Source organism: Mytilus galloprovincialis, chromosome 2 (assembly GCF_965363235.1).
Source record: "Mytilus galloprovincialis chromosome 2, xbMytGall1.hap1.1, whole genome shotgun sequence".
Taxonomy (NCBI): domain Eukaryota; kingdom Metazoa; phylum Mollusca; class Bivalvia; order Mytilida; family Mytilidae; genus Mytilus; species Mytilus galloprovincialis.
The window spans coordinates 58,156,272-58,181,962 of NC_134839.1; the positions used below are offsets into that span (position 1 = coordinate 58,156,272).

General features: G+C 31.3%; 2 protein-coding genes across 2 annotated transcripts in view; one reads left to right on the forward strand and one right to left on the reverse strand.

Moving 5' to 3' along the window:
• The window catches only part of LOC143063954 (vacuolar protein sorting-associated protein 52 homolog), a 39,579-nt gene extending 18,050 nt beyond the window's left edge, over nt 1-21,529 (reverse strand). The window contains exons 1-13 of the mRNA XM_076236415.1: nt 21,376-21,529; nt 18,914-18,998; nt 18,384-18,436; nt 17,841-17,916; nt 16,901-16,968; nt 15,036-15,149; nt 13,562-13,623; nt 8,836-8,986; nt 7,872-7,972; nt 3,977-4,109; nt 3,045-3,102; nt 2,145-2,278; nt 764-919 (exon numbers count right to left, since the gene is read on the reverse strand). Of these exons, the coding sequence (XP_076092530.1) occupies nt 764-919; nt 2,145-2,278; nt 3,045-3,102; nt 3,977-4,109; nt 7,872-7,972; nt 8,836-8,986; nt 13,562-13,623; nt 15,036-15,149; nt 16,901-16,968; nt 17,841-17,916; nt 18,384-18,436; nt 18,914-18,995 (1,188 nt within the window). The 5' untranslated portion in view covers nt 18,996-18,998; nt 21,376-21,529. The remainder of the gene's footprint in view (nt 1-763; nt 920-2,144; nt 2,279-3,044; nt 3,103-3,976; nt 4,110-7,871; nt 7,973-8,835; nt 8,987-13,561; nt 13,624-15,035; nt 15,150-16,900; nt 16,969-17,840; nt 17,917-18,383; nt 18,437-18,913; nt 18,999-21,375) is intronic.
• Nucleotides 21,530-21,532: 3 nt separating this feature from the next.
• LOC143063955 (small ribosomal subunit protein uS13) lies at nt 21,533-24,995 on the forward strand. The gene is made up of 5 exons (XM_076236416.1): nt 21,533-21,568; nt 22,265-22,363; nt 23,058-23,144; nt 24,141-24,334; nt 24,894-24,995. The coding sequence occupies exons 1-5, from the start codon at nt 21,566-21,568 to the stop codon at nt 24,967-24,969; spliced, it is 459 nt and encodes a 152-aa protein (XP_076092531.1). The 5' UTR covers nt 21,533-21,565; the 3' UTR covers nt 24,970-24,995.
• Nucleotides 24,996-25,691: the final 696 nt, after the last annotated feature.

Below are 25,691 nucleotides of genomic sequence, written 5' to 3' on the forward strand. Positions count from 1 at the left end.
TTTGTAACATTACAAAAATTTAATTAATTAATGAAAATTGTTAAAAATTGACAATAAAGGGCAATAACTCCTTAAGGGGTGAACTGACCATTTTGGTCATGTTGACTTATTTGTAGATCTTACTTTGCTGAACATTATTGCTGTTTACATTTTATCTCTATCTATAATAATATTCAAGATAATAACCAAAAACAGCAAAATTTCCTTAAAATTACCAATTTAGGGGCAGCAATTCAACAACCAGTTGTCCGATTTATCTGAAAATTTCAGGGCAGATAGATCTTGACCTGATAAATATTTTTAACACTGTCAGATTTGCTCTATATGCTTTGATTTCAGAGTGATATGCCAAAATCTACATTTTACCCCTATTTTCTATTTTTAGCCATGGCAGTCATCTTGGTTGGTCCGCTCATTTTTGTAAAAGTTAAAGACAACGATGGACGACGGACACCAAGTGATGAGAAAAGCTCACTAGCCCTTTGGGCCAGGTAAGCAAATAAAAACCTATAAAATTTTTTTTTGAGAAATACATTAAAAAATTGTATGTATACCGGTAGCATTATATTCATACCAACCCATAGTTAGGAACTGAAGTTGCCTTCCCATTTATGTTTTTTTTTATGGAACAGCCCTTATGATAAAATTAATCATCATGAGACAGCTATTCAACTTTGATGAATTGGTAGAAGTTATACTATCTATCTTACTCAATAAGTTTCCTGACACAAAGTAAAATACTAAAACTATCTGATTCACTCACCAAAAATAATGATACAGTTTTGGACATAATAGCATTAAACAGATCAGTTGCAGACGGTCCAGTCACCATGAAGAAATCTACGAGAAATAAGTATTCTCTACAGCAGTTATCCATCACAGCATAGTGTAAGCTACGGAACAAACTCTCAAAATTATGCTGAAAAAATAACACAACATCCATTTAAAATGTTAATAAAGGGTAATGTTGAGTACATATGTGTTTTTTTTAATGGATTGAGTAGGTTTTATCCGACTAAAATTGGATTTATTAGTGAAGGGAGAAAACTGGGTTGTAAACTAGATCTGTGGGTATTGAGTTGTAAAATAATCAAATTTTTAAACTTATCATTTTCTCTTCCAATTGTTTTTCCTTCAAAAAATCTTAAAATATTATTATTTGAAATGTGGTGTTTATCATTCATTACAAGGGTTTTCTATTAAAAAAAATACATATTTGGCACTTACTAGTTTTCTTACAACAACTGAGAAAAATCTTTCTTCTTATCATGAGATATTGAATGATGATCAACTACTTCCTACAAGATTCTCAGATGCTTGAATCAATATTAAAAGTTATCTACATTCATACCTGTAGATATGGATATTTTAACACCCTGAAGTACCCTAGTACACCATGAGGCGTAGCCGAAGGGTGTACAGGGTACTGAAGGGTGTTAAAATATCCATATCTACGGATTTGAACGTAGATAACGAATTTATCATCGGTCTTGGTCCAAATTGGGCAAGTTTTATGGAAATTCGGGTACAACTTGTAACGTGAAAACAACGTTTTTTTCATTATCTTAAAAAGTTTTATTGAAATTTGGAAATTTTACATATTTTTTACGTGGTGTAGGGTACTATCTATGGTAGAACTCTACAGGTAGTCAAATATAAGATGTTTTTAATACGGAGACAGAGAAACTGGATTGAGTCAAATTTGGTGCTCAATGTTGTGAGATTAACGTCATAGAGGGTGTGACCTTAACGTGGGTCATTTGCATAGCTAGGTCAGTAGTCCCTTTCCTTGAAAATGTGGCAGTCAAGTGATGCATTTAATGAAATGAGTGTAAATGATCGGCATGATAGGACAAAATCGTTAATGAATCAAATATTTAATTACAAACATCATAGATAATCTTCAGAATTCAATATTTCACAAGGAGCAATCATGGAACTAAGGAAAACTTGTGTGAAGTTCCCCGGGATAATGGTTAGCAACGTCCGGGGATATGGGTTAGCAACACCCACGGGCTATGGGTTTTGTAATGACGTGCATTACCAAATCAAAATCCTAGATACATACTAAGCCGGGGATAATAATGCTTCCTATCTGAGTTTCATGATTCTTAGATGCTTGTAGAAGAATCATTGCTCCCTACCTTTGTTTCCTGTTTTTGAGAAGCATGTGGTACAATGATTGGTCCTTCTAGATCTGTTGTCAGCACATTGCCTCTGCTTCCCAATGTGAACACAGTCGATCTGTTCTTAAGTGTTGGCTTAGAACTGAAGAAGCTTGATTCAAATTAAGGAAAATCTTGTAACTTGATTTAAGAATCTAATTTATTCACACCACACAAGGTCAACACATTTTGCCTTCAGAAAATCCGACCAGCTTAAACAATGTTATTTGTTATAAAGAACTCAAGACCCAAATATAAAATATGACTTTTTTCACCCTTTAACTTTACATATATATATATGTATATGTTCAGCTCATACTCTGTTAAAGATTACCCTTTTGTTGTTTAAGCATGTTCAATTTTTTTCTTCTACTTATTGCAAACTGATACATAAACCTGTACTGCTATGTATTAATGGTGAAGGTAGAAAAATCAACCTTTTCTTTGAATTACTGCTGCCAAAAGTCAATTATTTCAAAACGAAGCAGGTCAAATCACATTTGTATTTCAGGATAGATCATATACCTCATGAATCTTAATAAAGTAGAAAAGTGTGAAAATTAGTTATATACAACACTTTAAATCAGTATATTGAGTTTTCAATAGTTACTGCAAAAAGTAAAATCACAAGAATACTAAACTCAGAGGAAAACACTTCAAACAAATGGACAACAATTGTCATATTCCTGACTTGGTATAAGCATTTTCTTATGTGGAAAATAGTATATTAAACCTGGTTTATATCTAGCTAAACCTCTCACTTGTATGACAGATAGTCGCATAAAATTCCAATCAGATGATGGTTATATAGATCAAAAATCTACATCTCTTCATATTGCAATGAATTTCTCTTTTTTGTTTTAAAACTGACAAGGATATCTTTCTTGGCAGAGTCTTCTGCTCCCATCAAGTCTTCTTTATCTGCTGATTCTTCAAACTGTACAGAATAAAAATAAAACAAATAAATTTAACTTTACATTTCCTATTATTTTAATCAGTCACCATGATATATCTGAAAATCAACTATAACCTTCTGATACAAGACACATGAAATAACAGTAATTGTAAGAATAGTGTTGCATCATTAATTTACATTTTGCAAACTTAAAAATGTTTCTTATCTGACTCATTTTTTAACTAGTGGTACAACAAAAGTATGAATATCTCCTCTCTCATCTAAATAAAGATTTTAAGGAAGTTCCCTTCTCAGTTTAAAATAAATAGCTTTTCATAAAAATAGTATATATTGATAGGGGATTAATTAAGGAAACAAAAAAGCAAAAAAATATATAGAGGTCAATGTGCTTGTTTTCAACATATAAGCCATTGAAATTTTAGCTGGAAAATATTTTCTCTTGATTTTTCATAGCTTTATCATTGACAAGTTAAAGTTCTCAAAAACTATTAAAAATAAATAAAATTTTATAAGGCTTTTCAAGTGGCTTATAGTTATACATGCAACAGATTTATAAAAAGAAAAATGGGGGACACTGGGCAAAAATTTTTAAGGCATACAAATGGATAAAAACAGTGGATTCCGAAAATCGGACAAAAATTCCAAAACATGACAAGCGAACATCCTTAAACTTTCTTGCTATCCTTTAAGAAAATCAAATTAAGCAACTGTAAAAATAAAACAAAAAGAAATCACATCTATAGCAAATATGCATTCAGTGTAAAAGATGGTATTTTAGGTCATGAAACAAAAACAATGTATTAGAGCTTTGTTTATTCAATGAAATTTCAAACCAATTTTTATTAAGTTCCTAAAATTCGTCATGATACTTCAGTCTTGTAAATACAATATTTACCTGTAATTTCATCAGACGACTTAGGTATCCTTTGAAGTAGGACAGGTAAATTTTACTCATGGTATCAACATATTCATCTCTTATCTCCCTTGCTACATGTCTTTCATGGGACATCAGAAACTCATTAAAAAACCTGACGAAAAACACATTTCAAATATTAAACACAGATGCATTGCTATTTGTCAAAGGAAAATAAACTGTTGATTAAAGAACCAAATTTAGAACTTACAATAAAAAAACTTATTAGGGGATTCACAGATTAATCATACCTACTATAAATTTCTATGTTTGTTGGTTAAAAGCAACTGTGTAGAGTAGGTGTATATTCCATACTAGGTTAGTAGGATATCATATTAGGTTAGTAGGCAGGGCTTATTTCAATAGTTAGTAGTGGTGTTACATCCCTTTATAAAATCAAGACAGTGCTGAGGAAAAATCTTAAAGTTTTCATCAGATGATGGAATAGCTGATGAACGATTGAAATAAATTCATAAAACACATTTAAAGCTCTCAAGTTGTTATTGTTGACATTTGTTTGTGTATAGATCAATGGAAGTAGGTTCTTAATACTAATGATAATGAAGACTTGATGATCACTTGTTTACAATAATGTCATGAAGTTATTACTGTGGAATCATTATTATTTGCTGGATACTAATTTTCATGGCTTTTGTGGGTACCCAGTGATATTGTTGGCTTTTTTCAAAACTACCTCTACCCTTTTTTATTGGGAAAATATGCGTCATTTTTATCCAATTGGGAAAATTATATCAAAGCATGAATTTGACTGGAACTTCTATTTGCAGACCCCCTTTCAAGAGGTAAACCCTCATTTGAATTAAGACCCCTTAATGTCAGTGATGATACATAAATAGACCCTCAAATCTGCACATATAAGGCCATAAAAAAGAATAGGTTTGTTTGCCCAAACGCTACCTAAGTAGAAAAAAGCTGCCTACTCAAATTCTTTTATTGTCCTGATTTGAAGAAGTTTTTTTTTTAATCAGATAGGCATGAAGACTAATAAACAACCAATACTTCAATTTCTCTTTTTGAAAAAAAAAAAAGAAAAGAAAATGCCTACCTACCTACCCACTGTCTCAACCTTTGGGTAGGGTTTGGACAAACCAAAATATTTTTAATTGTGGCCTAATCCTTTTAGGCATGAGAAATGTTAAAATGAGTGTTTTTCAGTTTGTATTACAGTGAGTTGCTTGTAGGTGTTATGGTAAAATTTTACCTATAGCTCAACCTGTTTTTAAAATTGTCAACACAATAGGGACATTTAAATTGACCAGTTGGTATTGTTAGATTTAAATATACCTTGATTCTACCTGTACAGATTTTTATTCACCTAACCAAAAGTTTCAGCATGCTTTTTTCCTGAAGATTTTCTTACCTAGGATTATTCTATTAAAAATTGATAGGGAAGAAAATAATTTGGTTTTCATTGTTTTAAATCCCTGATATATTTGATTTATCTATTTTTTACCTAAAATTCTAAATCAGTAAAAGATTAAAATAAATATGTATTACTATGTTTGAAAATTTAAACTGTTTTTACACCAAAATGCTTCTTTAAAATTCGAACCCTTATACATAGTATTGTCCAGCTGCCAGTGAAACAAGAAATAGCTGTTCAGGGTGTTTACAGTTTAAATTTTCAGAGGGATATGTTGTTTTTTTCTTAACATGACCCTTCAAGATTCTCATTTTGGATTATTATTTGCAATGTTTTAAATCTTTTGGTGTCATTGTGCATACAATATTGGATTTATTTTATTTGAATTCACTACTCAGACTTTTTATAGCAATTTTGCTTCTTAAAATGTGATGTGTTTCTTTCAAGATTTTATTGTCATGAAGGACATCAAGGAGGAAATAATTCATTCAAACCGTTTTGTGGGGCTTACATATGATGTTGTACATATAAAATTCGAAATAATTTTGGAGTATACCTTGCTGTGTTTTTTCTTTGAAATCTATTATAATATTAGTGGGAGTTTTGTGCATAAAATGCTGTGTTCACTAAAGGAATTCAATTTTTCATACGATGGGATTTAGTTATGTCAAAGATTTAAAGATTTCAAAACTGGAATTCAAGTAGGAGATATAGTATGAGTTCATCCAACATGTTTCTGTGGCTTTAAATGTGATTTTTGAAATATTCATTATTAATTTTGGGATCTATTACAAATTTAAGATGATTCCCTATTTAAATGGGATCTTGGAAATGAAATAAAATGTTAAAGTAATGCAGTGGATATAGTCTAATCTAGTGATAAAGTGAAAAATAAAAGTAAAATATTCTAAAATATTCCTAACGTGAGGAAATGTTTTTTTAAAAGTGAATGTGAAATTGGAAATAGTCATTATAAAATTCTGAATCAAATATTGTTTGATTTGGAAATTATTATAGGAAATGAAATAAAATGTTGAAGTAATGCAGTGGATATAGTCTTATCTAGTGATAAAGTGAAAAATGAAAGTAAAATATTCTAAAATATTCCTAACATGAGGAAATGTTTTAAGTGAATGTGAAATTGGAAATAGTCATTATAAAATTCTGAATCAAATATTGTTTGATTTGGAAATTTATTATAGGAAATGAAATAAAATGTTTACTGTGGATATATTAAAATCAGGTGATATATAGTAAAAATATAAATAAAATATTACAAAATATAAGTGAGGATAACTATTTGGAATATAGTAATGGAAATGATTCTGAATTATGTATAGATTCTGCACCTGTTAAATTAGGATGTATATAATTGGAAGTTAATCAGAATTTATACTATGGATTTAGAAAAAAATCTAGTGAAGTAGTGAAAAATGAATAAAATTGGGAATTATTTAAAATCATTGGAATTCTGGATGAGATGTCAAATATTAGTGTAAATAAATTAATGAAATTGTTTATTCAAATATGATTTTGAGGTTTCATTAAAGTGAGTGAAATATTACGACTGGATTATTTAGGGTATTAAACACTGCTAGTAGTGGCTATGCAAACATTTAGATGAAATGTAGTGCATTTTAGGTCATGCAATTTTAAATTACATGTAACTGCAAGAAAATAAAATATATGATATAGTCATTCTTGTTTGGCTTGATCACTCATAAGATTTTGAATGACAGTAAAATAAAAATTTCTCAATAGAAAAATCCTAGGTAAAAAAAAGTTCAGGAAAAAAGCATGCTGAAACTTTTGGTTAGGTGAATAAATTTTTTTACAGGTAGCATCAAGGTAGATTTAAATCTAACAATACCAACTGGTCAATTTAAATGTCCCTATTGTGTTGACAATTTTAAAAACAGGTTGAGCTATAGGTAAAATTTTACCATAACACCTACAAGCAACTCACTGTAATGCACAATTACCACCGAGACTGCATTGTTTGGGAAAAAAGTTTGGGGAATAATTTTAAGCCATTTTATTTTCAAATTGGGATTCTTCTCCAGGGGAAAAAGCCTTTATTCTCCGGTAATTTAAGGCAAACAATATCACTGGTACCGTTGAACCATGAAATTAAAATTTCAATGAACGACAAATTTTCTTAAGGCTTATATGTAGATTTCCTCAAAACCACAAAATTAAATATCAAGGAACATGCAAGTTTTACTTCATCCACAAAAATTGGTACCCACGAAAATATGTGAATCCACAGTTTACAAATAAAGCAAAAGATTCTGTGGTAACAGGTAATATACATATTTTTGTAGGCTTTTATTATTTGTTATTATTTTTCCTCATCATTACCTGAACTTAAGCATGGCATTCTGTGGCACCTGGTAATTACTCACCTGAACTTAAGCATGGCATTCTGTGGCACCTGGTAATTACTCACCTGAACTCTAGCTTGGCATTCTGTGGCACCTGGTAATTACTCACCTGAACTTAAGCATGGCATTCTGTGGCACCTGGTAATTACTCATCGGTTTTTTAAATGAATTTATTTTTTGTAGAATATATTCTCTAATCTTTGAAATAGCCTGAAAGTATAAATACAAACTATAGTTAGTAACAATTCAAGTGTGCACATAGATTATTCAATATACTTATTATTTTTTTTTAATTAAAATAAATGAAGACACAGATGTAGCCTCGCTTGCATAACTCAAGAACAGTAAAAGTGTCAGATGCCACCCAAATTCTTACTTGATCTGTGTTTAGTTTAAACATATTTATTCATAGTGGATTGGTAAACAAGTTATTAAAACTTATATCAATCCCTTTCCACTTTGCGGGTGCGAGTGCTGCCTTGTAGCGGCATTAGCCTGCTCTTTTTCGAAATCTTGAAGATTGTCTTTTATGCGCAAGAGATATTGCTCTCTATTAACATGGGTCAGCCATTTCTCAAGTCCATATTAGCAAATGGTGTCAAGAGAGCTGAAAATTATGTCCCTGAAATTTACTCCCTGGAAAGGGGATCGAACCAGAAACCTTTGTATAATAGTCAGATGCACTAACCACTATAACACGGCTTGATCTGTGTTTGAGAAAAGACACCAACTTCAACATACATACGGATGTACAGACAGACCAGGGTAACACATAATGCCCCATCCGCTGCATCAGGGTCCAAAAAAATGTGTTTCTAACAGAATTATTAAATACGCAATATATGATGAAATACAATAAGCATGTTTGATTATTTGTCTAGTATTTCAATTTCTATTATGTGAAAAAGTTTGATATATATGGCCAAAAAATTGATTGAACGGAAAACAGCAACATGTCTCAACTTATTCTTGTTAATCTACTAAATTTTAACATGCTTCTTTATTTACTCAACACTATACTAAGACCTATTTTCAAGAAATGTCATCCTTTTAACTGTTTATTTTCTACCCACCTTAATTTTCAATTTTTCAAGTATATCTTTGACATCAAAACATGATCTTGCTTCTTTAAATGACTGTTCCTTTACAAAGTTGATCTTGTGATGAAGTTCATGGAGCTGTTCAAGGAATTCTCTTTCTGTAACTGGTGTATCTAATATGTGACTGGATTAAAAGTGATACAGTCAGGAATTGTTTAATTCATTTCATTTATAGTTACAATTGTTCAAGGACTATAATTACCGGTAGATGAAATTTAGAAAAACTATGACTGTATAAGCCTCAAGTACTTTTATGGAAACTGTTTTTCATTTTAAAATATGTATAGTTTATTACATTGTATTTTTCATTTAGATGCATTTATATGAATAAGGTCATACCTAGAGCATACATATGTGTATTCCCTTTCCCCTTGTAATCATATACATTTGTACTTAACTTAAAACAAGAGTGCACATGCTGAAATGTCTCGCCTTCTATACTAATCATTGATATTATGTTGATAGTCCTAAGTATAAAGCTTAGTTTTATTACAACTGTCTCATAAACTTAACATTAACCAAGATAACTAAACAAAGACCAATGAACCTTGAAAATGAGGTCAAGGTCAGATGAACCATGCCAGGCAGACATGTACAGCTAACAATGCTTCTATACAACATATATAGTTGACCCATTACTTATAGTTTAAGAAAAATAGACCAAAACACAAAAACTTAACACTGTGCAATGAACCGTGAAAATGAGGTCACCGTCAAATAAAACCTGGGCGACTGACATAAAGATCATAAAATATTTCCATACACCAAATATAGTTGACCTATCCCAGCAGGCACACAACGTTGAATCAACGTTGAAAATATGTTGAAATATGGTTGTTGCGTTGATCAACGTAAAATCAACGTTGTAACAACGTCAATCCTATCAACGTTTAAAATACGTTGTTGAATCAACGTTGATTTGTGGTTAAAAATTTCAACGTTGAACTGTCAACGTTGATTCAACATTGAATTTGAGTTGATGCTTTCAATGCTTTAATTGGTTGAAAATATAACGTTGATAAAAGGTTAAATTAAGGTTGATGACTTTAAGTGTCGACCAAGATTTCAGTCAAGATGCGTTTGAACAAACTTTGTACAGTCATTTTTGCTGAAATAATCACTTTTTATTTATACTGGTGAACTGATGGTTTTTAATAAATTCAATGATTACTGTTGCATATATAAATTAATCTTAAAAAATAAAAATATGAGAATTTCTCAAAACGGATATATCTTTTTTCTAAATTGCGCATGCGTATGAGGCAAACATTTCGAATTTATTTGCGCCAATGTTGATCACCACATCAAGTGAACAGTTGCTATATGCAGTGCAAAGTAAGTATATTTTTCATTTATTGTTTGATTTAATAATAGTTATATGAAAATTTAATGTTAACAATACTGTAGCTGTAATTTTATGAGTAAAGTGATTTAGGCAGCTCAGATATTGTATAATTAGTACACGTAGTTGTTATATTCCATTAGATAAAATACACACAATGTTTTTAAATCTCGGAGGAACAACAAAGTTGACCTTAAGATATATTTGTATATTTATTGGTTGAGGCAAACTAGTATGTAAAGACTTGAAAACGGGGGAGTATGTGTGTTTTAATTAACAATGAGTAATTTAAAGCGTTGAAAAGCGGTAATACTTTGGCAAAGAATTATTGCAGATATTGGGAGGGTGGAGTCATAGAATATCATGGAACTTTGGATAGAATTAAAGAATTTATTCGTCTGGCAAATAAAAGTAATCAATTGGAGTTCACAAATGTGATCGCATACTAGTTCTTTTGCATACTTTATGTGTTGATATAATAAAAAGTCAAAGATTTACAACACATGGCATTCTTGACCTTGCTACACATTTAAAACAAACAAATTCTTTTCTCTGGGTCAGAATAGATGTCACTCACAGCATGTATTCCTAGGATTTATTAATGAAGAAATACCGCAGATAAGAAACATGTGTGACCATAACAAATTAATACACAATGATCTAACCAATTTTTAAGTGGTTTATATGATAACGTCTAAAAAGATGCTTTATCAATTAACCATAGTAAATTATTACAGCACAAAAAATTCAAGGTAATAAAAATATTCCTATAGTATAATTCACTTTTAATATCTAAGCTTAATCCATGATGATATACATGTAAATGTAAGATTAAATATGACGTATCACGAAAGATCAGAATTTATTGCAATTTGAAGAAAAATGTAAACACAGGTTCAAAGTTAAACACTAGTCTAGCTTCTTGCGTTTATCAATTCCATGCCGAAATATCTTTTGATAAAGAATTTAGATGTAATTAACGTATGACATATATCAATATAATTAATTTTATGTGCATAATATTCATTTGGAATTTTACACAAATTTTGTAAGCGTTTCGCACATATGAAACTTTTATTTTCAAGTAAAAGAGGGATTTGACAGTTTGGAAATGCTGCAATTATAATATTTATAATATTTCTTTTTTGTAGATGTCTAACCAATGGGATGTCTAACCAATAAACCTCTGTCGGGAATTACAAATACAAAACGGGAATAAAGAATAAACATGCCTTTGGTGATTCCAACTAGATTGAAATAATAAGAGGTGAGTATTAAAATATATTTCATTGTTTTTCCACATTAAAAGTGTGCGACATTGTGTCACAATTCCTTTTAAATGTGCTCTAGGATCTTTGTCTACTAAAATCTATAGGGTTTTCTTTTATATTAAAATTATAAATTATTTTCTATCTGAACTCATGTTTAAAAGTACATGGTACCTCTCAATGGATATTAAAAGAAAAAAATAATAGCATTGCAGTGATTATTTGTTCACAAATGACACTAGTGTTCTTTACAAAATTAGCCAAGTTATGTTAATACAATGTTTTTTTTTCTGTTGTAGATGCTGTGAAGGAATGTTCAATGACGACTACAATATGGAACAACAGTGCAAGATGCCTAGAATATGTCTCTGAAATATCTGGGAATGTACCTAGCAGAAGGACTTATTTTTCAAAATAAAATTAAGTATTCAGATTGTGTTTGTTTGAAATTGTGAGATGCATAAGTGGGCAACTTGTTGTATAATTACTGTTTTATGTAACAAACATGTACAATTTCTATCAATAAAAATGAAGGCACAAAAATGTATGCTAACTGAACAACATACTACATGTACACCAACCACCACCACATGACTATCCAACTTAATAGAACATATACTTTTGCGAAACTTTTACCACACATTAAATGGCATTTATGGATATAATAAAGGGTAACGATTTCAGCTGTTAACAAACCTTAATTCAACCAGTGTTCAACATCATATTCTCAACATTTACCGCATTAACAGTCTATCTGGCCACAATTCCCACCTATTTTCAACATACACTGACCACAGTTCAACCAACATTCGACATGTTTTTAAACATACACTGACCACAGTTCAACCGAAATTCGACCGGATTTCAACATACACTGACCACAGTTCAACCAACATTCGACCTGATTTTAACACGCAACAACCACAAATCAACCAACATTCGACTTGTTTTCAACCTACATTGACCACATTTCAACCTGAAATCGACTTGTTTTCAACATACCCCCACCAAATTTAGACCAATATTCAACCTAATTTCAACGTTGGACGCTGACGTTGAATCAACGTTGTATTTTCAACGTCATATCAATTTTCAATCCAACACTACTTTTCAACATTGATTCAACGTTGAAATCTGACGTGTATTCAATGTTGATTCAACGTTGTTGTGCCTGCTGGGATGGCATACAGTATTAGATAAAAAGACCAAAACTCAAAAACTTAACTTTGACCACTGAACCATGGAAATGAGGTCAAGGTCAGATGACATCTGCCCGCTAGACATGAACACCTTACCATCATTCCATACAACAAATATAGTAGACCTATTGCATATAGTATGAGAAAAACAGACCAAAACACAAAAATTTAACTATAACCACTGAACCATGAAAATGAGGTCAAGGTCAGATGACACCTGCCAGTTGGACATGTACACCTTACAGTCCTTCCATACACCGAATATACTAGCCCTATTGCTTATAGTATCTGAGATATGGACTTGACCACCAAAACTTAACCTTGATCACTGATCCATGAAATGAGGTCGAGGTCAAGTGAAAACTGTCTGACAGACATGAGGATCTTGCAAGGTACGCACATACCAAATATAGTTATCCTATTACTTATAATAAGAGAGAATTCAACATTACAAAAAATTTGAACTTTTTTTTCATGTGGTCACTGAACCATGAAAATGAGGTCAAGGACATTGGACATGTGACTGACGGAAACTTCATAACATGAAGCATACAAAGTATGAAGCATCCAGGTCTTCCACCTTCTGAAATATAAAGCTTTTAAGAAGTGAGCTAACACCGCCGCCGCTGCCGCCGGATCACTATCCCTATGTCGAGCTTTCTGCAAAAAAAGTTGCAGGCTCGACAAAAATAAGGAGTGAACTAAAAAAAACAAATTTTCAAATATGAGGTTTGCATAGAAATCAATGTGCCTGGTTTAAGAGGAGTTACAGATGTGAGTGCAGAGGATTCCAAAACAAAAGAACAGACACAATTATCACTCTACACACCCAGCTTCCTTACATGAGGATATATAATAATAAAGAAACATGACAATTAATGTTTTCCTACTTGATCATAGTTTCTGGAATAACCATTTCATCAACAAACTGGCTCAGTTCCCCTCTGACTGCCTGAAACAAATATATTAATAGAATTTCTTTTTCTGTCTCTCTAATCTATCAACAAAGTTGCACACACTGGAATGTCTCACCTGCTATACTGTACAAGATGTTTAATATATAAGTTGAAAATCTTAAATCAAAAGGTTTTACTAGACATTTCCAATGATCCATGTAAATGAGGTGAAGGTTAGATGAAACCTTTAAATAAATCAATAAGTAAATTGACATACCAGTACTGTGGAATCATTAATATTTGTGGGATACCAATTTTCGTGGTTTTCGTCAGTAAAAGTGAACAGCGATTTTAAATGTTCAACGAATCACAAATTTGCTATTGGGTTGATACAGACTTGACAAATCACAAAATCAAAGTTCCACAAAAATGCAAGATTTCCTCAATCCACGATATTGATAGGCACGAAAATAAATGAATCCACAGTATTGCTTATTGTATCTGAGGTCCTGACTTGACCATGAAATTTTAAACTTGATCACTGATTCATAAAATGAGGTCAAGTCAGGTGAACCCTATCTGATAGACATATAGACATTCTTACACATACATGAGAAATTCACATGATAAAATAATTGTACAGTTTCCTTTGTTTAGAAACTCATTGAACAATAAAAATTATCAAGGTCAAGGGCAACAGAAATAAGACATTATCTATATTTACGATTATACATTACTGTGTGGACCTCCAAAATACAAAATATTTGCTATGATTTATGAACATGAGACTAGTGTCAGGTTTTTTTAAATTGTATGTCTTACAAGGAGACTTACTAGCACATGTGAATTATAAACAGTGTTTATATTATCAAATTTCAACTCAAATTTTGCCTACGAACTCAATCACAAAAGCAATTCAAAAGTGTTACACCTTCAAATTCAGTGAATAGATTTAATCCTTAAATCTATGCCTTTGTAAGATCAACTTTTAAAACTAAATATGCTAAAGATAAATTGTGGTCAAGATGACAGCTGATTTTGATGTGGTGACTAACTCCTCCCTTTTTCCCTCAAATAACTGTGGATTCATTTATTTTCGTGGGTATCAATTTTTTTGTGGATTAAGGAAAATTTGTATTTTTGTGGGTATTTGATTTCTTCATTTCCAAAAGTCTGCATTTAATCATACAGCAAATTTGCAATTTGTTGAACATTCAAATTCTTGGTTTCCACGAAAACCACGAAAATTGGTACCCAACAAATAATAATTAATTTTACAGTACCGCTCTTGAAAACTTTTTTCTTTGATAATCTGTCTTGTGATTAAAGTTTTATATTCATAGTAATTGACAATTTTTCAGCATGCACTGAATCAGTCCATTATTTCTCCTGCTACTTTTTATTGTCAAAGAGCTACTCTGCAAACTATTTAAAATCCTACAATTGTTTATGATAATGTTCAGATTACCTGTCTATTTTTAAGTTTTACATTCATGGTAACTGACTGTTCTTGTAAAGTCTGTATTTCTGTACTAATACTACTCAAATCACCCTGGAAACCATTTAACATTTGTTCCATTCTCTGAAAATTTAATTACAATTGTTGTGTAAAATTATCCATTAATCACAGGTAAGAAAACCTATTTTATCAGAGTTCACGAAAAGTGTCAGTCCTCAGGATTTCACCACCAAAATTTTGCATAGGACTGGCACAATTTTAGTATTTTTCAATAGATTAATAGTGAGGACCAGCAGATTTTCTTCAAGGACCAACAGGGGAAAAAAGATTTCGTGAACTCTGTTTTATTATACAGTAGTAAACTTGACCTTATGAGCACAGTTCTCATTGAGAGTAGGAATTAACAGAGCTGCACTCTTTTAAAGTTGACCATAAATGTCTGAAACATGTATATTCCCTTAAATGATAGAAAGTTACCATAATACATGTAGTTAACAAATTGTGACACTGTGCTTAGCTTAGTGAATAATATCTAAATTGGTTTTTGACAGGGTCTTTAATTCAATTTTTGGAGAAAATAATTTATCGCTATTTTGTGCATTTTTCCTTTGATCTTTTTTTGTGATAATTTTCATATCATGCTACTCGCTTGAGATGGAAAATTATCGCCAGAAACTATGCATGCACGTGGCGTTGCTAACGAAATTGACATGAAAGTGACAACGTCGTCAAAAGTAAAATAGCGATAAACAGATTATCATTGGTCATCTCAACTCGATTGCATTTCTCGCTTTCGCCGTGACCGGCTCAAGCGAGAAAATCAATCTCGTTGAGATGATCAATGATAATCTATAAATATCATATATAATTATATGAATTAAAAGTATGTGATTTTTATAGAATGAAGATAATAACATCGGTCTGAACTTTTTAATGTTTCATTTTAGTATATAAAAATGTTTTTCTGTAACAAATTATGATGTATTGTTTTATGTGTACATGTTATGCTGCCCATCAAGGGCCCTTGATTGTAATAATAAATATTCTTATTGAATGAATAGCAACACAAACATATTTACATTGTGTCACACAATAAACAACAGAGAACAATATAATAAGATATTACAATAGACAAATGATCAACTTATAAGATGTGATCTAATCTGCCAGAAAGATTTCAAATAATTACATAATTTTCCAACTAAAGATCTAGATTTTGTTTGATACAAATACATAAGTTTTGTCACATTTGGCCACGAACAGTAATAATTTGGTAAAAACTGTACCCATACATGTCTATACACAAGACACACTAAAGTAAAATGGTACTCATCTTCAACACTTTTCATATTACAGCAAGTACATTATCTGATTTCTCTAAGTATATTTGTATAACGCCCCACCTCAACATTTAACTTCATAGTACCACTACGTAGCTTTGTGAAAAAATGTGAATTATAGTTATAATCTACATAATCTTCAAAACAAAAATCTAATTTTAGAATTCTGTACATAGCAAGTTTCCCACAATCCTGTATAGATGCAAACCAGCTTTGGATATATTGATCTTTTAACCTAGTTTTTATTACATCTAATGATATATTTATACCAGACTGCTGGTACCATACCAAGTTTAAACTAATACTAAACAATAGGTCATGAACATTAGAAACCCGATTAGTTTTACCAGTATTTGCATCTCTGCTTATTCTTATATTCTTATTCTTATTCTATATATAAAGTAGTTTATTCTATTACCATGTAGTTAATTCTATTACAATATAGTTAACTCTATTACAATGTAGTTAATTCTATTACAATGTAGTTAATTCTATTACAATGTAGTTAAAATTCTTAACAGTTAAATAGCTTACCTCTAAAATGGTATCACAAGCAGATATCTGTTTGTGTAAATTTGCTATGTCCTCACCCTTCTTAAGGTCTTATTAGTGTTAAGGTCAATGATGAAAGTTTAAAAAAGAACTTCTCGTTCAACTGTTTACAATATGGCTTAAACTTATATAAATGGGGAATGTGTCCATGGGACACAGATGATGCCCCCACTGCTTATAAGATTTTAAAGAGACAATACTCAACAAATGTATAAGTGACACTTCCCAAATTTGAACTTAACATGTGTTTTGGGGTAATAAGCATTGTGAATAAGTTTCTTAACATTTGCTAGAGGCAAACTTAAGTTAAAGAACAAAACTAAAAAAAATAGCGATTTTTCCAATTGTAAAAAGACATAACTCAGTAAAAGTGAGGCCAACAAAATTTAAACTTGATCTATGTTTTGTGGTAATAAGCATTGCATATAAGTTTCATAATATTTATATGAAGTAAACTAAAGTTAGAGAAAGGAACAAAAATATTTTTCCATTTATAAAGGGGCATAACTCTAGAATAGTAAAAGCGATGCCACCAAAATTCATACATATACTGTGTTTTGTGGTAATAAGTATTGTGTATAAGTTCATTTCATTTGGTTGAGGCAAACTAAAGTTAGAGAACAGAAATGAAGCAATAATCCATTTGTAAATGGGCATTCATTTATAACTCTAGACTGGTAAAAGTGGCACTACCCAAATTCAGAGTTGATCTGTGTTTTGTGGTGTTAAATAAAATTGAGAATGCAAATGGGGAATGTGCCAGAGAGATAACAACCAGAATAAAGAGTGAAAAACAGCCAAAAGCCACCAATAGGCGTTAAACCCACCAAGAAAATAAAATGCATTCTTAAACCAAGTTAAATGATAATAGGTCACTATTTATAACTATGATTGTTTAACCTAGGTTTTTCAGTATGGATACAGTCTTGTATTGATTGATTTTCTACACCTAGGAGTTCCTTCTCTACATTTTTGGAATACTGTCTTAAATCCACTCCCTGAAAAAAAATATGTGAGAATCATGTTACTTTTATAATTAGATACAAAAAGATGTGGTATGGGTGCCAATGAGACAACTCTATCTCCATCCGAGTCACAGTTTGTAAAAGTCAAATGTTTTTTTATATACAATATTTTTAAAATTCAAGTTGCATTGTATTTATTTCATGTATTAAACTGAAGACTTTCAAAGGTTAACATGGTTTATGATGTTTCTTTTCATTCATTGGATTGAAATAATCAATGATCACTGATTGTGAAGACTCCAAATTAAAGAAAGCAATTAAAGCTTAACTATTTATAAAAGATGTTTGTTTTGCGTAACCTGTGTTGTTTGTTTCTGTCTAATTGATGATTACCTAAATCCTTTATTTGTATGCTTAACTATTTAATTGTTATTTTATACTATAAACATCTACGCATATTTACAATGACCACATTACAATCATTACATGAATATACATACAGTGTTCAGGGCTTCTTTGACAATTTCATCTTCTAGATTCTGTTGTATGTGTACTGTAATAAAAAGAAAGAATTTCCTACACACAGACATATTCAACATAGATACTACAGCAGATTGTGTCTATCACATCTGATTATTAACAAACACTTGCATTCAACTAATTACCTATATGTATCTTCCAAATAATCACATTTGAGTATATATAACAAACACTTATAAATTTTCTTTATTGTAACATCTCTACAACTAGATAAGCTGTGAGCAGAACTTGCTAACTGCCTCCAATTTCTTAAATGCTTACAATATGGCAAATCTATGCTGCATTTTTGTGGATATTGGATTTCACAGTTTTGCCCAAGTCGGCATAAATTCTAATGGAAATTTTTTCAAATGTTTGACATTGGAATTCCTGGTTCCAACCAAATTAATAAAGAAATTGGTCTCCAAGACTCAAATGAATAATAATAAATCCATAGTAGACATTTCTTTCCATTCAAATACTGATAAATTCTACATTTTGTAGCTCTTACCATCAACCTCATCAAGCCAGTAATCTTCAGATGTAATATCTAGCTCACCAAGGTTTAAATCCATAGTGTCATGGGAATCCATGATCTATAAATAAATAAGACATATAATGTTTATGTGAAAATGGTTTCATTCTTTAAAAACATTCCATCATCAAAAATAATCAAGCTTTTAACATGTTTAATGGAAAATTTACTGTTTAAGAATGCAATAGCAAACACACAGCCAAGAGCACAGAACTGAACACTTTGATTCTGAATATATGTTACCAGTAACCTAGATGATGTACTACAAGATTGTGTTTGTTTTTAACAAACAAAAATTTAAACTGTGTCTCTCTAAAAAAAAATGTACATCCTGAAAATAAGTTAAAAAAAAGGTAAAGTAATTAAAATCTGGAGAATATCAAATGAATTTTTAGAACCTGTTAAAAACTGGTCTTTAATTTCAAGAACTGGTCATACATGTACATGTAGCTATTGAGGAGGTATGTTTTGTCACATGATTTTGTAGAACTGAGCATGCCCAGTTTTACAATTGTCTGTTGAACTGGGCATGCATTGATTTACAATTTTCATATGATCTGTACGTTATGCACAATTCTCCAGGAAATTGTACAAACGAGCAGTTCATATATATGCATGTAAAACAATGAAGCCTAGATCATCAAACAATTGTAAAACTGTGCATGCTGATGCACGTTAAGGCATGCAACCAGGTCCATCATACAATTGTAAAACTGTGCATTCGTTTATAATATGGAATGCACAGTTTTACCTAAGTTTGTTGAAATGGGCGTGCATTGTTTAACATTTTTCATACGATCTGTACATCATGCACGATTTCCCAGGAAATTGTACAAGTGAGCAGTTCATACATGCATGTAAAACAATGAAGCCTAGATCATCAAAACAATTGTTTAACTATGCGTGCGTTTATTATAATGGAATGTGCAGTTTTACCAAAGTTTGTTAAACTGGGCATGCATTGTTTTACAATTTTCATATGATCTAAACATTATGCACAATTCCCCAGGAAATTGTACAAGTGAGCAGCTCATACATGCATATAAAACAATGACTCCTAGATCTTCAAACAATTGTTAAACTATGCGTTCGTTTATTATTATGGAATGCGCAGTTTTACCAAAGTTTGTTGAACTGGGCATGCATTTTTTAACAATTTTCATATGATCTGTACATCATGCACAATTCCCCAGGAAATTGTACAAGTGAGCAGTTCATACATGCATATAAAACAATGAAGCCTAGATCATCAAATAATTGTTAAACTGTGCATTTGTTTATTATTATGGTACTTGAATTAAAGCCATGCATAATCATGCAAGAAGTTGTAAAACTGTGCACTTAAATTAAAGCCATGCATAATCATGCAAGAAGTTGTAAAACTGTGCACTTGAATTTAAACCATGAATAATTATGCAAGCAGTTGTAAAACTATGCACTTGAATTAAAGCCATGCATAATCATGCAAGAAGTTGTAAAACTGTGCACTTGACTTTCAATAATTTTGCCGTGTTTGCTAAAATAAATCTTGTAATACTATGCATGCAGCATTTTTCTAATAGTGCTCGGAACTTATAAAACTGGCTGAATTGTGCATGCCCGATTATTCTGATCTTTGTCTTTTTGGGCATGCCCAGTTCTACAATTATCTGTACCCATTCATACCTGTATTGAGTTCATGTGCTGCAGTGCATCCCCTGATATTCTTTTTTTGTTGTTGCCTTGAGTCCACTACAAACCTCAGACTGACAGAAGACCAAACATTCTTTCAATATAAAGAATATTATTGCTATATTCATAAATAATCAGTTCCTTACCCAACCATGTATTCTGGTAATTAGACTCCAATGTAACAATAACTTTTTAAATATTTTACATTGCAATGTAACCAGAGCAAGTGCCTAATAAAAACATAATCAACATAGTTGTTTTATACTATCTAAAGAAAATATTTTTCAAAGGCCTTTTTTATTTTTTTTTAACATACACCTTTTACATTAATAAAAATCATAAACATTTATGAATTACAATTAATATATATCTTTATTCTTATTCCTTATAAATAAATATATTTTTTATTGGGGCTCGATCGACTTTACATATGGGCCGGATCAAAGTGGGGACGGATCGACGTGGGACGGATCGACTTGGGCCGGATCGACGTGGGGCAGGATCGACCCGAAAGCCTATTGTCTCATAAATAATCAATTTTACTACAGCTATGTTAGTATATTTAATGAGATAATTGAACAATTTAGCTAAGTTAAGTCGTAACCACTTTATCTTTTTATTGTATTGCTGAAGTGGTACATGACCAAAACGACCAAGGCAGTTCTGAGAACCGACATAGTTTTTTTTTATAGTCAGTGTCCGAAAGGTCTTGTTTCCAGATTTTTTCGCACATTTTAAATATTTTAAGAATAACTATAGTAATATACCCATGTAATTCGCTGAATGTACAAGTAAAATTGTGTGATAAAGTTATGTTTCGACTGTAACTGGACAAAATAAGCAATAAACTGTCCAAGGGATTATATCTTGTAAATTTTAACTGTCAGAATGTATCACTGGCAAGAAAATTATCTCCCTTCATTTGTTACTACTTCCTTTTCCGGTTAAATCTTCAACATGGTTAGTTAGATAGTGCTAAATATCTGAAATATATCCATCCTTATTCGAATAATTTGAAATCATCCTACCCTATTTTTCATAAGAATAGCATCATAAATTATTAAATAATGTCTTTTGCGAATAAATGGTGCACAGGGTATATGCAGAGAGATCCTATTATGGATATAAATGGGGGTCCTCTAGTTCGGGACAAACGACGTTAAAACAAGTTGAAGCCCTGAAAAATAAAACTCCAGATAAAACACGACGAATCCGAATAAGTATGCTTATTCTCTAAAGGTTTATTGTGATTTAATTCAATTGAACCAACCCAATTTAGATTCGAAAGATGATAATATATCCATGTAACATAGTTTATAGCCTATAGGAAGGCTGATGTTCTATATCTTGTTCTTTACATTGATGAAAGTCTTACCACCTTGCAGAAATATGTGTCCCACGGGTTGTGTTTGGTTCAACTTTTATGAGTTTCAGAAGTTGTCCCATTTTCAACCCATTTTGATTATTTGGGTGAATGTTAACTATAAAAAAAAAAAATAGGTCAATATTGGATCTAAAATGTCATTTTATTATTGAATTATTTTATGTATCTGTTGAGTTGCATCGATAGTGTTAAATATATTTTTATCTGTTTTGTAATAACAGTTTATCAAAATTTAATGTTTTAAACATAATGTCTGACTTGTATTTTTTTAGGCATTGATACTGCCAGAGAAGTTTCAACACATTCTTCGTATTATGAATACGAATATTGATGGTCGCAGGAACATAATGTTCGCAATGACTGCCATCAAGGTAAGCTTAAGGATGACTGATAATTTTGATAATATATAATAGACTAGTTTTAATGCTCCACAAAACTGCAAGACAAAAATAGATACTGAAAAGCCCTCAGATTTGCATGTAGCATGAAATAATTTTGTATTTAAAATATCTTTTTAACCAAATTTTTCTGTTCTTATTATACACTGATGAGTGATTAAATATCTCTTTGAAAACTTTTGTATATCAATATGGTAAATAAGCATTGTTCTTTATTTTTCCGATGGATTCAATTTCAATATCTTTACATATAAATGCTTTTCATAAACTATATTATTGCATAGCAATATAATATTTCCAACAGAAAGTAACCAAAAGTTAGCGTGCAATAAATTCCAATATTGCACTAGTGCAATAAATCTTCAAAATTCATGACATCATCAACAACAAAATCTTAGTTTAAACTAAGTTTTACTTTCAAATATTATATTGCTATACAATAAAAGGGTTATTGCATGAATATTGGGGAATATTGTCCCTCGTAGAACATATATTGCACTCGCAAGCTCGTGCAATATAAAGTTCTACTCGGGACAATATTCCCCAATATTCATGCAATAACCCTATAATACTGTACTAAATGAACTGATACTTATAATCTTGTAAAGAGTTGGATCAAAGATACATTACTTATGAATAAGATAATATTGGTGTTTTATTGTTTCAGGGTATTGGTAGACGTTATGCCAATGTTGTTTGTAAAAAGGCTGATGTTGACATTACCAAGAGAGCAGGAGAACTCAGTGAAGAAGAGGTTTGTTATAATTAAATACATAATTAAATGGAAAGACCTAAATATATAAAAGTTATGTAGTTTATGTTTCAGAAAATTGGGAACTTGTCTAGATTTGGAAGTGCATATTTTTCCAGTCTGTAGAAGATAGCGAAAGAAACAAACACACACAAGTTTCATTTGATACGGTCCAGCAAAATAAAGTTAAACACTGTTTACACACAAGTTTCATTTGATTCGATCTCAGTACTCAGAATGAAATTTATGGTGAAAATACGGTCATATTTAAATTCCTGAAAAAAATCGTTTCCAATCCAGATCCGTATCTTACTATGCCCAAACAATCAAAATGGCTGCTCCCAGCACAAATGTGCTACAATTAAGGTTTAAAAAACGTCGGCATGGGGAGGAGAAGTCAATTATAGCTTCTTTAAAGAGATCAACTCATTTTGGGGGACAAGACCATAACCAAACATGACATTGAACCGCCTGCAAATCTGACAGGGAGTGCAAAAAATAGAACAAAAAACCTACCGACCCTGAATTATTCGCCTTGGCAGCAGGAAACAGACATATATTTTTTTGGCCTTATTAGCAAAAAGGTTATAACGAACCTTAAATGGTTTGTGCTTTTACCCTAACTTTTGTTTGTGTAGAAACTGAAAAAAATGTTTTTTTATGTAATGAAACAACGGCTTGAACCTGTATAAATTAGCATCAACATTTACAAACAAAATTAACATGCATCTACAAAATTTATATGAATTAAACCCATTAGGGTTATGAAGAAAACACCATGTTGTTCTGCACTCTTTTTGTATAGAGACAGTTGCATTGAAATGTAGATAGTTCAAAGGGGTATGCCACCCATTTTTAGGTGTTGGATAATTAATTATCCATGTTTGCACTTATCTGTCTCCATTGATCAGATAGGGATTATTATAGTTCTATTACAGTTATTTTGAAATTCTTCTTTTGAAAAAAATGATTTGCATTATTGTGTTTTCCACCTTGTAGATTGAAAAGGTCATCACCATCATGTCCAATCCAAGACAGTACAAAATCCCTGATTGGTTCCTCAACAGACAAAAGGATGTCAAGGATGGAAAATTCAGCCAGGTTATGTCCAATGCCCTGGATAACAAACTTAGAGAGGATTTAGAAAGACTGAAGAAAATCAGAAATCATAGAGGACTTCGACACTACTGGGGGTACGCTCTACAAATTCTTGTTAAATACTCCCTTAGATAGCAGCAATTCTTTAATAACTTGCTATAAGAGTCTTTAAAGGCATCAACCTAGAATCTAGAAATAGTAGTACTTTTGGAGGATTAGATAAAGAAGTTTATTATTATTGCCTACAAATATAAGCTGGTTTAAATTCAAGTTCAAAAAAATATTTGTTATGCCATGCCTTAGTCATTATAGATCCCTCTTTCTGATAGCAACACAGTCAGATTCATTTGTAAATGTCTGTTGAAGTTTATTTGCCCCCACTGCAGCAGAGGGTCATTAACTTTTATGATATAAATACAATTACCATTTTAGTTGTCTCAACCTATATTTATGAAACTGGTACAAAATGCTTATTACCACAATTTGACAAAACACAGATGAAGTTTAATTTGGGTTGTGTCACTTTTACAGTATCATCTGTGTCTCATGGACACATTTGTTAATTGCTGCATCTGATGCCCAAGAAAAATCCTACATTCTATATCATGTGTACGGAATGGGTTATAGTGATTACATATTTTTTTCTATTTTCAGATTGAGAGTCAGAGGTCAACATACAAAGACCACAGGAAGACGTGGAAGAACTGTTGGTGTAGCCAAGAAGAAGTAAAATTGTTAATAAAGGCAGTGAAAGGACTTACTTGTTGCAATATCTTTTATCCATGGCATGTGGATTGTCCAAAATTTGTCTTACATTTATATGTTTGAATACATTGTTTACATTTACTGGTTTGCAGGATGCAAAAGCTAGATTTAAAACAGATACATCTAAAAAAAAAAAATATCAGCTTTCCAACTTCTTTTTTACCTGGCCTATATTTTTTTGTGATAGAAAAGTTGTTCTATTTATGTTTTATTTGCAATCTATGGGATGTCAGTATATTGTACCAGTATTCCTCATACATACTCATACCTGCCAACTTTCACGATTTAGGCGTGTACTACACGATTTTGACCCTCTGTCCCGATTACACGATCGTGATCGTGAAAATAGCCAAAAAACACGATTTTAGTAAAATTTACACGAAAAATATTTTTGTTCCCGATTTTGAACTTTTGAAAGTTTTCCTTAGGGAGACAAATCGTGTCTGACAAATTTCATCCAATCAAAATTTAGGGATCACGCATTCACCAGTTGATTAATGTCGGCATAGTAAACAATCAAGGAATCGAAATTTTGAGTTGTTTTTTTTTAGCTTGGGTGTTAAATTTATAAAAATTGGAATCATGATGGGCGAGTTATCACTTGCAAAATAGTTCTGTCACCGCCTAAGAAAAAAAAGCGTGTTGCTTCGTGCAAATACTTAAGAGAAATGGGAGAATTACACAGGC

Coding starts and splice junctions, on each gene's coding strand:
- LOC143063955 (XM_076236416.1), top strand. Junction 23,145..24,140: donor GAGAACTCAGTGAAGAAGAG/GTTTGTTATAAT, acceptor TCCACCTTGTAG/ATTGAAAAGGTCATCACCAT. Junction 24,335..24,893: donor GGACTTCGACACTACTGGGG/GTACGCTCTACA, acceptor TTCTATTTTCAG/ATTGAGAGTCAGAGGTCAAC.